The 14,118-nt window shown below is 31.9% G+C and overlaps 1 protein-coding gene across 2 annotated transcripts; it reads right to left on the bottom strand.

Moving 5' to 3' along the window:
* Positions 1 to 4,317: 4,317 nt before the first annotated feature.
* LOC143243671 (trafficking protein particle complex subunit 6B-like) lies at positions 4,318 to 13,849 on the bottom strand. Of its 2 annotated transcripts, none has more exons than XM_076487301.1 (5): positions 13,766 to 13,849; positions 8,311 to 8,428; positions 7,931 to 8,014; positions 5,069 to 5,162; positions 4,318 to 4,762 (listed from the first exon to the last, which is right to left on the bottom strand). In XM_076487301.1, exons 2-5 carry the CDS (start codon positions 8,383 to 8,385, stop codon positions 4,731 to 4,733), a joined length of 285 nt encoding a protein of 94 aa, XP_076343416.1. In that variant the 5' UTR covers positions 8,386 to 8,428; positions 13,766 to 13,849; the 3' UTR covers positions 4,318 to 4,730. The 2 variants fall into 2 exon arrangements, with proteins under 2 accessions (XP_076343416.1, XP_076343415.1); XM_076487300.1 differs by having other exon boundaries at positions 7,931 to 8,044.
* Positions 13,850 to 14,118: the final 269 nt, after the last annotated feature.

Genomic DNA, 14,118 nt, shown 5'->3' on the forward strand with positions numbered 1-14,118 from the left:
TAGTGAATCAACTAATTGATGTGTTTTAGTTAAGCAGTAAGAGAGCTATTCTCTAGATATTTAAGTAAGCTACTTTAAAGGAAATTTATCAAGTGACTTTTAAATTTTATTTATGAGTTAGGTTTGTTTGTTTGTTTTGAATTTCGCGCAAAGCTACTCGAGAGCTATCAGCGCTAGCCGTCCCTAATTTAGCAGTGTAAGACTAGAGGGAAGGCAGCTAGTCATCACCACCCACCGCCAACTCTTAGGCTACTCTTTTACCAACGAATAGTGGGATTGACCTTCACATTATAACGCCCAAATGGCTGAAAGGTGAGCATGTTTGGTGCGACAGAGATTCGAACCCGCGACTTTCAAATTACGAGTCGCACGCCTTAACACGCTTGGAGATGCCGGGCCTGTTGTTAAAGAAATATACAAATAACTCATTACAAAAATCAGACTGAATTTGCATTATTTTTACCAAATAATTAAAAAGAACACGTCTAACGATATCAACCGTTACGACACTTGCGTGACAAAGAGAAATATTCCTGTGCATTCCAGAATAAACTTCAAAAGAACGACAAATAAACTAAAATCTCCTGCAGATGGTGAAAGAGTTTAAATTAAATAAATAAAAAAAGATCGAGAAGAAAAACCCAGAAAAATACATGAGCACACAGGGTAATGAAATCAGTTGTTCTGGAGTATAATCATAGAAGAACAGGTGGCTTAAGTCAAAATCTGTTGTGATTGTCTTTGTAAAGACGTTTATATTAGAACAACCAATTGTTTAGTTATATTAAATACTTCAACAATGATAAGTCAACGTACTAGGGGCCTGTTGAGACCACATCCAGGTGTCACTGAGGATGGAGTCATTAGTGGATTACATCAACCATCTACTTGGAGAGAACTTGTTTGTTTGATTTTGAATTTCGCGCAAAGCTACACGAGGGCTATCGTGCTAGCCGTTCCTAATTTAGCAGTGTAAGACTAGAGGAAAGACAGGTAGTCATCACCACCCACTGCCAACTCCTCGGCTACTCTTTTACCAACGAATAGTGGGTTTGACCGAAACATTATAACGCCCTCACGGCTGAAAGGGCGAGCATGTTTGGTGTAAGGGGCATTCGAACCCGCGACCCTCGGATTATGAGTCGAGCACTTTAACAACCTGGCCTGAAAGGAACTGCCCTAGTGGCAATACAGCAAGTGATGGTATAGAATAAGAAGTCGTCACACTTTTGTACTATTTGTGATGGAAGAAAAAAACAGCAAAAAAGGTTTGAGCACAGGATAATTTAGACACTATAAATCAGTAAAGGAAGAAATACTTGTTGATCAAAATTAATATTGTACTTTGTGTTTTGGAGATTTGTTGTGGTTCAGTAATTGTAATAATAGATATTTGAATATTAATATAATTTATTTTGCTACTAATTAAGGAACTTTAAGTTTAGTTCACTTTTTATTTATGTATTAGCCCTGTTCAAGGGACTTTACGATTAAAGGAGAGGGCAGAATTGTAGATTGTGTTTTCTATTATTTGCTCGACAGAGTTTTGACGTTACGTAATAAGTGTTTCAATGGAGGTGTAGGCAGAATAGATGCATTAGGTTTGAGAACTTCAGTGGACTGCAACTGTTCGTTGAAAGAAAATGAGACATGTTTCGGCCTTTTTTTATTAAAGCCTTTATCATATTAAAAATTTTAATAAGAGGTGGCTTTAGGAAAAATTTTAAATTCTATATACTATTGCTCGTTAGCCTGTAAACGACAGCGTTGGTGCATTTAATACATTCGTAGATTTTAAATTTTAATCGTTTAGCCAGTGTGCAGCATGTGATATTGATCTTAGAATACAATACTCTGAGGATAAAGAGAAGCTTTGAATGACAACTCCTGGACATAACCGAGATATCATCTTATTAACTAAAGGATTGAGGCTCTTGATCAACCAAAAATACCTATGTTTACAATTTAACGTTGGTGTTGATACATGATACTAAAACTGATATACTTAATGTAGATTAGACAATAATTTTCGTACTTGTCACCTATTATTATGTCCTTTAGGCAAAGATAGATGACGTAATCGTTTCTTCTGTTGTGTCTGCATGTATGATAAAAAGGGAATTATGTTATCCGCGGCCCCGAGCATGAAACCTGTAAAGATATTATTCAACCATTGGTTTATGTTTGGATTATGGTCACGGCACCTTAGCAGATGCTATATAAAGTTCTTTTTACCCCTGAAACTGGAGATAAAATATTTCATCTAATATCCACATCACAGAACTTACCTTTGAAACCTTTCAGTGGTGTCCTTTTTTTAAACACGTGTTCTTACTCGCTATCATCTAATCATTTTCTCCTATGTCACTGAAGATAAGACTTTCCACGTGATATATAAACAATGTTTCATCTATATTCCTTTATATAAGGTTTTTTTTCACATCCTACTCAAATAGTGTGTGTTGTAAACTGTCAGATTTCGCTGTTTTATAATTAGAAAAATAATTCATATTTATTCAGGACAGTGACGAAACTACTCCCCGCATAAAAAATTATTGGGCCCTCTGTATCTCAGAACAGCTGGTATGGGTATTAACACTTTTATTGATAAGGAGAGAAAAGTGTTAATACCCATACCAGCCATTCTGAGATACATTTTTGTTTCAGGTGGGTTTTTCGTCATCAAGAATTGGGTCTTCTACTTTTAATCCCCTAAAATCGTAGTTATGATTCTAGTTGATCGTTATAATTAACTTAAAAGAATGGTACAACAGTCCTTCAGTTCAAATACATTAAATTGTACGTTTGTCCGTTTCCAGGCAGTTCTTAAGTTTTTTTTTCCGTGGCCCTTTGGACCCCATTTTGGCCTCCCTCACACACAATTGCCTGTGCTGCGGGCATATATTTACGTCACTGATTCAAGAATATTAGAAAAGATTCCAGAACTGGTTGTACGTACTTGTCAGCTCATCCAAGGCCAAGGATGGAGCGAAACTAAAAATGACACGGAATGGCTGCAGCTAATTAAATATATTTTACTTAAGTCCAAATTTATAAATATTACACTGCAGATTGCGAATCGAGCGACCTAAACAACCTGACCATACTTACAGATCAGAAGGTCATTATGAGTCAAGTGGTCTTGATGGGGGGATATTCTTAATTTTCCGTGATCGAGAAATTTGATAAATTCTACCGACTCCTATTGACTAGATTATAAGTTTCATGACCGTTTCTCTGGTGCTTTCCACGCCTATTTCATTACTTAACTTCAGACATAGGAAGAGAAGCCAGCCTTCTAGTTACTGTTATATTAGGTTTTAGAGAGAAATTAAAGATCATAATGAAATCAAATCATTTAAGTATTCCGAAAAAAAAAGGTTTTACTTTTTCCCCGAAATACGAGTTCACAAGTTAATATCTTTAGTTTTATTTCAATTTATACAACATCTACTATTTAAGTCAATGATTTTTCTGATGTCCACTATACAATACATTTTACAATGAACTGTAAGATTGGCCCCTAAAAATGTATATTATGGGACCCCAGCTGGCTCCCTGATAAAAAAGTTAAGCATTAGCCCTGGTTAATCATAAAGCTATACAATAGACTATCTGTGCTGTTATAAATGATTTGTTTTTCTCTCACTGCTGTCACAAACAGGTTCAAGTTACTGAAAACATGATTAGATTTCTGATTTCCATGCTTACTATGAGGAAAGAAAAGCTATTATAAAAATAAAAAACTGATTAAGGTTGAAATATGACGTTTACATTAGTTATTATCTTAAAAATTTCTCCAATTATTAGAATACAAATATTAAAAAAATTCCAGATTCCTCTAAGATTCTCTTATTTATATTGGTTTGTAAGGCACTGGTCTTAATTATTATATACCAATATTGGAGCTCTAGTAACCACAGAGATACAGAGGATGTGTTATAGTTATCAATAAAATACAAAAGAACTATTTAAATAATGTAGTTTTTTTAATACAAATAGAATCTTTTATTTGTTCCTTGGAATCATGCACCAAAACTAATGGTTGATAAAATGTTTTAGCAATAATTATTCTCAGGTTGTGATGGTTTACCAAGAATAACAAAACTTCTGTTTTTTGTTTACATTACTAAAAATAATTGAATGAAGAATGATAAACTTTTCTATGAAGTTATTGGTGGTGACAGCTTAAAATATACATGTATTCACTGTGTATTAATAAAGTGGAAAGACATTTTGATGTCAGGTCATTCTTGACTGTATTAACACATTCAATTAAGAACAATGTTGTTTAATTTACAAACCATAACAAATACATTAGGATAATACTACAATCTTTATTAAATCTGTTTTGTTTACGCACTTATAATTTCAGTCATAAAATTCACACACCAAGGTTTATCATTTTAAAATGTCTTGCAAAAGTTTGAAGTGGGAAGACAACAAAAAAGTTTAACCTTTTATTATATACATACATATACAGAAAAGCATGTCATTTATTTTAAATGTAGTTTGAAATATCAATATTTGGCTTAGCTATATAACTATCGATTTATTTATTTATTATCATTGGTATGCTAAATTTTCCATGACACATGTGAGGGGGGAAAGCAGTCTGATAACAAAGAATCAGATGTGGTATTAATGTTATATTTACAGAAAAACCTATAACACACATTAATCATATGAATCATAAAAAAATAGAAGATTTTCTACACGTTATCTCTCACTCATATTCTTTGAACTTGAACTTGAAATTTACCTGAAATGCAAAAGAAAATAACCATAATTTACAAATAACAAAAGTAGCTAATGATACATTGTACTTTTCCATTTTGATAAAAGTATGTTTTTTATTCAAAGATATGTAACATAATTGGATCTTTTCCTCATGAAAATTTGGTTTGATATAAAAATGTTAAGTTTATCAATTGTACAAGTTCTGTTCCATGATCTACCTTAAAAATTATTATTAAAACCTTCAATAAGTAAATAACAGGAAACAAACTGAAGACCAAATGGAAGTAATACTTCCTCTGAGTTTTAGTCTATGAACTTGGGTACTTACAAGCTGGAGGAGAGGACACTTCAGCTGTGACAACACATATAATATCCAAGTTTGACAGAGCTCCACGTATAACTCCACATGAGAAAGCTAAATACTGAAACATACGTTTCGTTATCTTCCAACACAACTAAAAGCTTTAACAGTAATGTCTTTATATTTGTTGTCATATCAAGCTAAAATTATGTAAGATTCAACACAGACAGAGTGCCATTTATTACAACCTTTGTTAAAATGTTTTACACATAAATCAAATAAAGCAACAGTTCCTACCAAATAAATTGAAAGATGGGATTTTGACTTGATATAGCATTATGTATATTACATAAATATGTATGCAAAATTAATACTGGTTCTCAGGTCTAAGACCAGTAAACATAATGACAAACCACCAGTAGTTATCCAATGACAGTTTAATTTTTCAAGCAATAATCCCTCATGCCTATCACTATCACTCACCAAGAAATTGTCAATAGGATAGTTATTCACAAGATATCTGTCAAATTTAAAAAAAGGTATACAAAAAATCAATGATATCATCCTCTAAATACATGTCTATCATTATTTTTTGGCTTGATGTCTTAGCCTAAACTCAAGTTGAAGCACACAAAGGAAACATATTGGGACTAATGTCAACAACAACATAATCCTTAGATGAAACAGTGGTCTGCTCACTAACTATTTTCAGTTCAGCAACTTTTCCTCCAGCCAAATCATTTCCAAACAATAACGATACATCCTTAATTAGCAGAGTGTCTCACTCCAATCTCAACTGATCCCAAACTAACAACTAATGTTAGCTAAGTATTATGAAGAGGTACATTAACAAAGCCACCTTCACTACCCTGAGCAAAAACAGACCTGAATCTACAGGCAATACACCTTCTAACAACAATGACTGAGTCAACCTAGTATTGTGTACAACATGTATGAATAGGGGATTGGCAATGTCATTTGTCAAAGACACAGAACCAATGAACATAAAAGGTCAAAATTCCTCCCACACTACATCAGTTTTTATAACAGTGGTCAAATCAACAGCAGTTTTGTTTTTTTCTTGTTTTAATATTTTTTTTCTTTTACAACTTTCTATATTACTAGTTAGGTTATGTATATATCAATCTCTACTTGTCTTTATAAATGTAAAAATTATCTTTATTATACTTGTTTCCTTTTAATTAACTATTATTTTGTGCATCAGCAACACCAAGAATGGGGCACACATATTCCTGATTTGATTTTATTACTCATAATTACATCTACTAACCTACCCTCAAATCTAATTATACATCCAAAATGGTGCATCATCCATTTTATACACACACACACACACACACACACTAGTATCCTTTTCATACAAAGAAAGAATCATTAGGACCCTGTACAAAAGATATCTGTGAAACAATTAAAGAAATAGAGCAATAATGCTCATCACTTTTTCTGGAAAAGTCACTTACTTACTAACTTAGATGAAAATTTGTTGAAATAGTGAAATTTTGGTTCACTTCATAAGCACATGATGATTTAGGAAGCTTTATAAATGCAATTAGTTTTTTGCACAGCCAATACTGAGAAACAGTCATTGTTAATATTCAGACATTTAAAGGTGGCTTTAAATAAGCAATTTTTTATACCCACCATTTTGTTTCATCACAATCCTTACTATTAAATACTACTGTACTTATTGATAAGATGATACTAGACTTAAAAATAAACAAAAGAGTATCCTTTTTAAACTCTTTAGATTCAGTTACACATCCAAAAATGTTTAAAAAACCTCTTGGAAATTTCACATCTGTTATCAGAAAGAAAGAAATTGCAAAAACTACTAGTGCTTCAGAAATGTATATGAAATATTTAAATTGCAAAGTAATAATATATTATTGTTTTAATATGTTATTTTAATACGCAGTACATAAAAAGAACTCCTACGAATACGTATGTAACATTTACCCCAAAACAGTTTCACAAACCTTTCAAATGTATATTTGTTTTGCTGTACAAGTTTTTTTTTTTTAATTTATTTGGTACACAGCATTTTGTATAATGTATAAATTCTTCATCCTTAACCACTTAAGTGGATCATTTTGGGAACAGAAGTTCATCATCTAGTAATTGTTTTCCTTCTTGGTTATAATGAATGTCTTTGTGTAGAAGTTATTTATCTGAGTTTATAAAGTACAACTTTTAGTTCATATAACTTACCTAATAGTTGCCATTTGTTTGGTGTGCCCTGAAACAGGGTGCTGGGCAATCAATTCCAAGAAGTTGGTTCCTCAGTTTAAATATTAAAGAACATTTCGTTCATTCTGAACAGGAAGCTGCACTGTTGCCACAAAACTCAAATGCAGCTCTCTCTCTCTACCTCTAAAAGTTTAGTTACTATCAAAAGTTCCAGAACCACATCTTTTTTTCCACTTAAAATTTCCAAGCAATTTTCACCTTTTATGTATTTATGGACGGTAGTGCCATCTCTGAGTGAACAAAGGAACTAAAATACCATGAATACAGCTTGGAGCAAATAAAATTGTTATGTACATATGTTATATGCAACCTTGAAGCATTTCCTTATGACATATATATATGTTCTGCTCATTTAAAGAATTAACATGTTCTTCATGAGAAACCATACTGAATAACAATTCAATTGTTCGTGTAAAATGCTTTACAATCATAAGACTATTTATACCTAATGTATGTCATATATTTTATATCTTTAACATTATAGTAATGCATTTTTGTATTTAAAAATAAAGTGTGGTGACCTGAAAGGACACTATTAGAATAACCTATCATTGGAGTATTTAAAGTAAGTGATACCAATTATGATATACTTGATAGATGTGTATACTAACATTCACTTACCTTATATGTTGATTCAACATACTGTTTGGACTGAGAAAGTTGAGTGAGAAACCTGAAACTGTTGTCTTGCAAAACATAAACTCCCTGTAAAAGTTGAGTAAAACAGTTACATTTCTGAAAATAAACAGGGTAAATAAAAATTAAACTTTTATTGTACTTTACTTACTTAAAAAAAAACAAAAAGTATCATTGACATTTATATTAAGATATTTCTTATTCAACTGTATTCAAAATAATGTGAAAATAATGTTATTCTATGTGTAACAGTCAATATTTTCATACATAAGTTCACTGAAAATATGCAAGACATTTTGAATGTACTGTCAGGTATGATCTTCATTATACATTATGTTACATTCAGAGAAATGCATTCTGATTACCTGATGGTTGGTCCTTAAATTATCAATTTGTTTTTTGTACATCCACAACCAAAGCTCTTTACAGATGAATTTCATTGTGTCCAATTCATCCTTAAACCTAGGCCAGTCTTTAGTCAACCTGGAGAATGACACATTTTACTGTTTGTCCATATTCATGTAAACATATTCTATTGATAAAGAGTTTGAGAATATTTTAACATTATTAACAAATAATACTTGTAAAAACATTCAATTTCTTGTAACATATATAACATGCAACAAAAAAACATTTTGTGAGTAAATAATGATGTAGGGATTGCAATGACAAACAGAATGTAAACAATAATATAGGGATGATACAGATCACTCATACATGACTTTAAATAATGAAATTAAATATGACACTATAAAATGCACGAGTACAAAATGGTTATGAGGTTAATCGAATTGACCAACCTTGTAGTGAGAGTCTGTAATAATCAAGCCATGCTTAGACTCAACTTGCTTTTTTTCTTTTATGCCAGTCCTAGGCTCTTAATTGTACTATATTTATGCCAAACTTAACATGACCATGATATTATAATAAATTAACTGCATACCAACTGTAAGAATTCATAACTTCCAACTGTAGTAATATTACAGTCAAGCATGCACATAAAAAAGTTAACTTCAAGGGGTATTGATAAAACTGTTTACACTAGAATTATGGTTTTTAATTATTCCTGAGTAATGACGTTATGTACAGGTCTGGAACATACAGAATGAACACAGGTTTAAACTGACATTAGTAATAAAGTAGTTGTTATCTTGACTGAAAGAACAAGAAAGACGAACAATTTGGTGAGTTGATCCTTTCTGGTTTGGTATCCAAGTAATGCTTTCTTACCTTGTTTTTGAGCTTGTTGGGTAGAGAAACAAATGAAAGAGTGGCAATCACCTTTTAAAGCAAAACTTTCTGCAACCACTGATTTTTAGCATACATATTTGTACTATGTCTATTGAGTACCTTGGTCGTCCCTACATATAACATCTACTGACTCAATGATACTGCACCATTATGATCAATCAAACCATTCTACAAGTCTTCAGCTTCAATCATACATGTAATTCTATCAAGAAGAAAAACAAAATAAAATTTTCAACCTTACCATCCCAGTTGTGGTGATTTCCAAACATATACAACACTAAGATATCAACATTAATCTCAGTTATCTCAACAGATTCACAGGAACATTTTATTTAAACCTTACATACCGAACACAAAATACTACAAGTTACTACATCTAATTTATTATAACACCATATACAGAGAATACTGCTTAAAGTAGTAAGTGGTTATTAATGTACATACAAGATATGATGTAATTCATATATAACAGCAATAATGAGTAAAATTTACAGATGGATGATTATTTGCTAAATTAGTTGCTCACACAATGTTCCAAACATCTAATGGCCTTGAAGCATTTCTAAATCTTCTAGAAATCAATATAAATCCATATCTAAAATGTGGAAGTATTTGAAAATGTCAAGGATTTGGAATACCTAATTATAGGTGGTGTTTATTTGAATAGTGTAAGGAAGAGAGTGGAAAAGGTAACTTTATTATAAAGGTTAGTAACAGTGAAACATGTGAAATGATTTTCAGGCTTTATTTGCTGTTAATTTAAATGTTTCTGAAAGCTAACTGTATAATATACATGTGGAGAAACAAGTTTTGCTTTATTCTTAAGTTGACAGGTTGTTTTGGTAGGTAACAGTTTGAAGTTAATATGTCAAATGACCTTTTATTGCCTAGATCTTCGTTCTAATCTTAAGTAGAATAATTTAAATGGATGAAGACTCAGTAAAGTCACTAAGACCACATATGTAGCTAGCTTACCAGGTCTTCTACAAGTAAATCTTTAAATTGATTATTCAATCTTTGGACCCTTCTTAAAATTTCCTGCCTATACTGTCTTCAGGACCCAGGAATAAACTATAAGATAATCAACTTCTTTAATATACTACTATTAAAAACTGTTTCCTCCAGTATATACTTGGAAACTGTTAAACTGTCATCTCCTTGATATCTTAAAATCTACCATATTGTAAAACAAATCCTAGTTCATGTTTTCCTATGTTTTTTACACATATAAACTTTTCACTTTATAAAAATATCAAACTTTTTTCTTCTCTACATTCATTACAAAATTACAATCAAACCTGGAGATTTTCTATTTCCCTGAATATTTTGTAAAGTATATGAAATGTCAGTGACTGCCTTAATAAAGCTGCTTTAACAATTTAGAAATCATGATCAAAACATTAAATTATATTACTATCAGTAGAATCCTTAAAATCAGATCAATATGACCTTAAAAACTGTCCTTCTGGAATGACACAAGTAGTACAATACATTCCCTAATTATTATATTATGAAGGAAGTTTCTATTGCAATCATATAAGTTTCCTCTGTGTGTTTATTAAAACAGATGCAATACACCAAATATCCACTTTATTACAACACATGTAAATAACAATGGATAATTTGGTCATTTAAAACTGTTCAAACATCCACCTCCAAGAGAAAAAAAGTAAAAACTAAATCCATTTAATAAAAGTGTTATTAACTGCAGCCATGCCTCTGTTTTCCACAGCACAAAGTTTTGTTCTATTGTCTGCAGAAGTCAACATATAGAAATCAGATACCTTTAACCGACTGATCCAGCAAAGATAATCTTTTAAATTTCAAAAAAATAAATTAAAAGATCTTTACTTATTCCATTCCTAAAATCTTCCTAGTAGTCCTCCTATGAACATTTATTTCAATAAGTTAATATTTTTAAGGTAAGAAAACCAAAACTTAACTAATTTATCTACCACTATGTTGAGATCCTTTTTTTTTCATTCATGCCACTTAGTTTGTCCATGTATATTAAATGTATAACCCAAATTATTATAATCGAAATGTATCACTTTGTACTTGACTGTATTAAAGGTCATATGCTAACTGTTTGTCTATTCAACTTATCAACTGATTTAATTGAGTCATTCTACAATTTAACATTAGCAATACAATTAAAAACACCTGTGCAACAGTTTAATGGCATCAGTTACTTTTACTGTTTTCCATATCATTAACGTAATTAATAAACTGCAAACGCTCATACACCAATTCCTATTATAAATATATTTCCATGACAAACTATATAAGAAGGTAACTGATGACAAACACAAAAGTTAACATATTCTCAAACTGAAGATGTATTTCCAATAATACTTATCTTCTCTCACTTGACTGCCAGAGTATCTTCCTTTGCACATCTAAGCACTGATCTGATTTTTTTCTCACTTGTTTCAGCCTTTTACACCTCACTCAGTTGCCCTGGGTGATAATTATCTTGTGATACTCTTTACCTACATCAATGTATCCTATATCCTGATATTGTATACAAGCACCACATTCAGATAATATATTATCACTTTTTTGAGATTGACTCAATCCCAGTCTCTAAAACTGGCTCTTAGTGGGGAGGAATGGTGGAAGAGTGTGGCAAGAGGTAAATATTATTGTAAATACATTTTTAAGAAAATATTAACTTCCAAAACATACATACCTCCACTTCCACTTATAGTAAGAATTCCACACTGATATGGCAGAAAGACCAGTAAAAACTTTCATTATCCATACAAGCATCTGCATAGATCATTGATGTACCAATAGAAGATTGGCACCCTAGTGGGGAACCACAGTATATGCAAAACAGGTGGGCTCTTCATCCAGAACTTAATTCTTGTATCAATGGTGGAATAGTACATCAATAATAATCATTACAGGCCAGTCCCAACACCAGATGGCTGAGGTTACACTACTTGGAGTTGGAATTAAGGGGTCTTAGCCCAGACATACAATGTTGGTAGCTACAGCATTTGAAATTCAAGATTATGTTATATATACACTTATGAGTGGATCCCAACCTGTAGCCATAAAGTGATGCATTCTGAGTCACAGGAATCAAGAAAAGAAAGCAAGCAACAAATTGGACAAACCTTTTTCTACACCAAAAGAAGCCTGAAAGGTAACATTCCAAACTCAGAATGATAAGACAGTGTAGGTCTTACTCAACCAAAAGAAATAGAGCTCATCCATGTTGGCAAGGTACATTCACTTGCCCTAAAAAATATGGGGATGATGTGGAATAACTGTATTCAACCAAGGACCCAGAATAGGACCACTCAGTGTTTGGAATTATGAGGAGATATTGAACTCTCTTACATTAACAATGTATTGAATGTATACTGATCAAAAAGAAAAGTCATGCACACCCTAACTAGCTAGCCAAACATCAAATCTGAAACAGTATTACGATTAGACTCCTGTGTAGATTTGAGACACTCCTACTGGCATCTGGTGAGAACATCTAAGGACCAGGGGTAGGTGGGCTCCAAAATTTGCTCTCTTCTCCAAGAGTGGAGGAATTCACTCTAAGACTTTGGAGGTGAAGACTCAATCCACAAACTCAGTGATTGGAAACAAGGTGTGATAAGAATTTCCTAGCTCCACTAGCAGAACCTAATAAGTAATGCACATTGCAGAATCATGAAGAAGAGTGCTCTGAAAACAGTGCAATAAGAAAACAAAGTTTTCTAAATTTTTAAAAGCAAATCAACCCCAATTTATTCAATCCAATAATCAATAGAGACAGGAAAAATCCATTTATGCTTTACTCATGATAGTCTAGGAGTAGCAGTCCATCATAAAACAGTAATACCACCTAATACTAAAGCAACTGTGACCCATCTGTCATATCCACCTTAGGGAATCAAATTCCAGACACAAGTGCTTCAAGTCAGTAAATTTACAATTTCCTCTCAGGGGGACGTAAAATCAAACAGACAAAAAGAAGGCAGAGGAAAAAAACAAATCTCAATTGCAGCCTTGGAGAACATAAGAAGGGTGCACTCTGACTGAAGTCTATCAATAACAACTTTTTACCTTCTCTCACCAAGTCACCCTTTAAGGCAATTAACTAATCTTCCTGAAAAGGCTACATTTTTTGTAGCTTTTTCAGCTAATATTCTGCATGACACCTTATCTGAAAACTTAGAAATGTACATGTAAGCTAGTATAAGTTCACACATGTTCCATCATTCAATTAACAACACTCTTAAAAACAGTTAAATTATAAGTAAAATAATGTGTGCTAGTACGCAAAGTCCATACTTTTTCCATCATTCAAATAACAAACGCCTCAAGAATTGGTGAAACCAACAAGTGGAGCAAGGTTTCCCTTGCAAGAAAGTGTGTTGACTGATTTATGATATCATATTTTATTAAATTATTACACAGGGTTTCTTTCATCAAAAACTTATTAAACCGAACTAACACCTTTCATTACATTTCACATATATGTCAAACTGAACAATTTGTTGTATTTATTTTGATTCAGCAATTTACTGAAGTGGTCTAAAACATATTAAATCTATTAATTACCTTTCTACTAGTCGATAGCCAGTGTAGAAACCAATCTGCTCAAGCTTAGAAATAGTAGATTTCTAGGTGAAAAGTATGAACACAAAAAATTAATATATTTTAAAAAAAATTATTACTCAACAAACCAATATATAAGAATATTTTAAATCTGTCTATGCCTGACTAAGTATATTTATTACTCCAACAAACCAATATCATGTAAATGTAAGAATATATTTTAATCTAATTTAACAATAACCAGTAAAATCAACAATCATATACCAAAAAGAAATTAAATATAGCAGGGTTAAGTTAAAATTAAAAATTTATTATTATTAGAAACATTACCCATGATGGTAATTTGTACTTCCTAA

This window comes from Tachypleus tridentatus, unplaced genomic scaffold, assembly GCF_004210375.1.
Source record: "Tachypleus tridentatus isolate NWPU-2018 unplaced genomic scaffold, ASM421037v1 tig00001730_pilon, whole genome shotgun sequence".
Classification (NCBI taxonomy): domain Eukaryota; kingdom Metazoa; phylum Arthropoda; class Merostomata; order Xiphosura; family Limulidae; genus Tachypleus; species Tachypleus tridentatus.

Bases quoted from the DNA above. Each gene is read 5' to 3' on its own strand.
- LOC143243671 (XM_076487300.1), bottom strand. From the start codon at position 8,385: ATGAAATTCATCTGTAAAGAGCTTTGGTTGTGGATGTACAAAAAACAA. The intron at 5,163-7,930 runs GTAAGTGAATGT...CGTATGTTTCAG, and splicing joins ATGTTGAATCAACATATAAG to TATTTAGCTTTCTCATGTGG. The intron at 4,763-5,068 runs GTAAGTACCCAA...TTTGCATTTCAG, and splicing joins AGTGTCCTCTCCTCCAGCTT to GTAAATTTCAAGTTCAAGTT.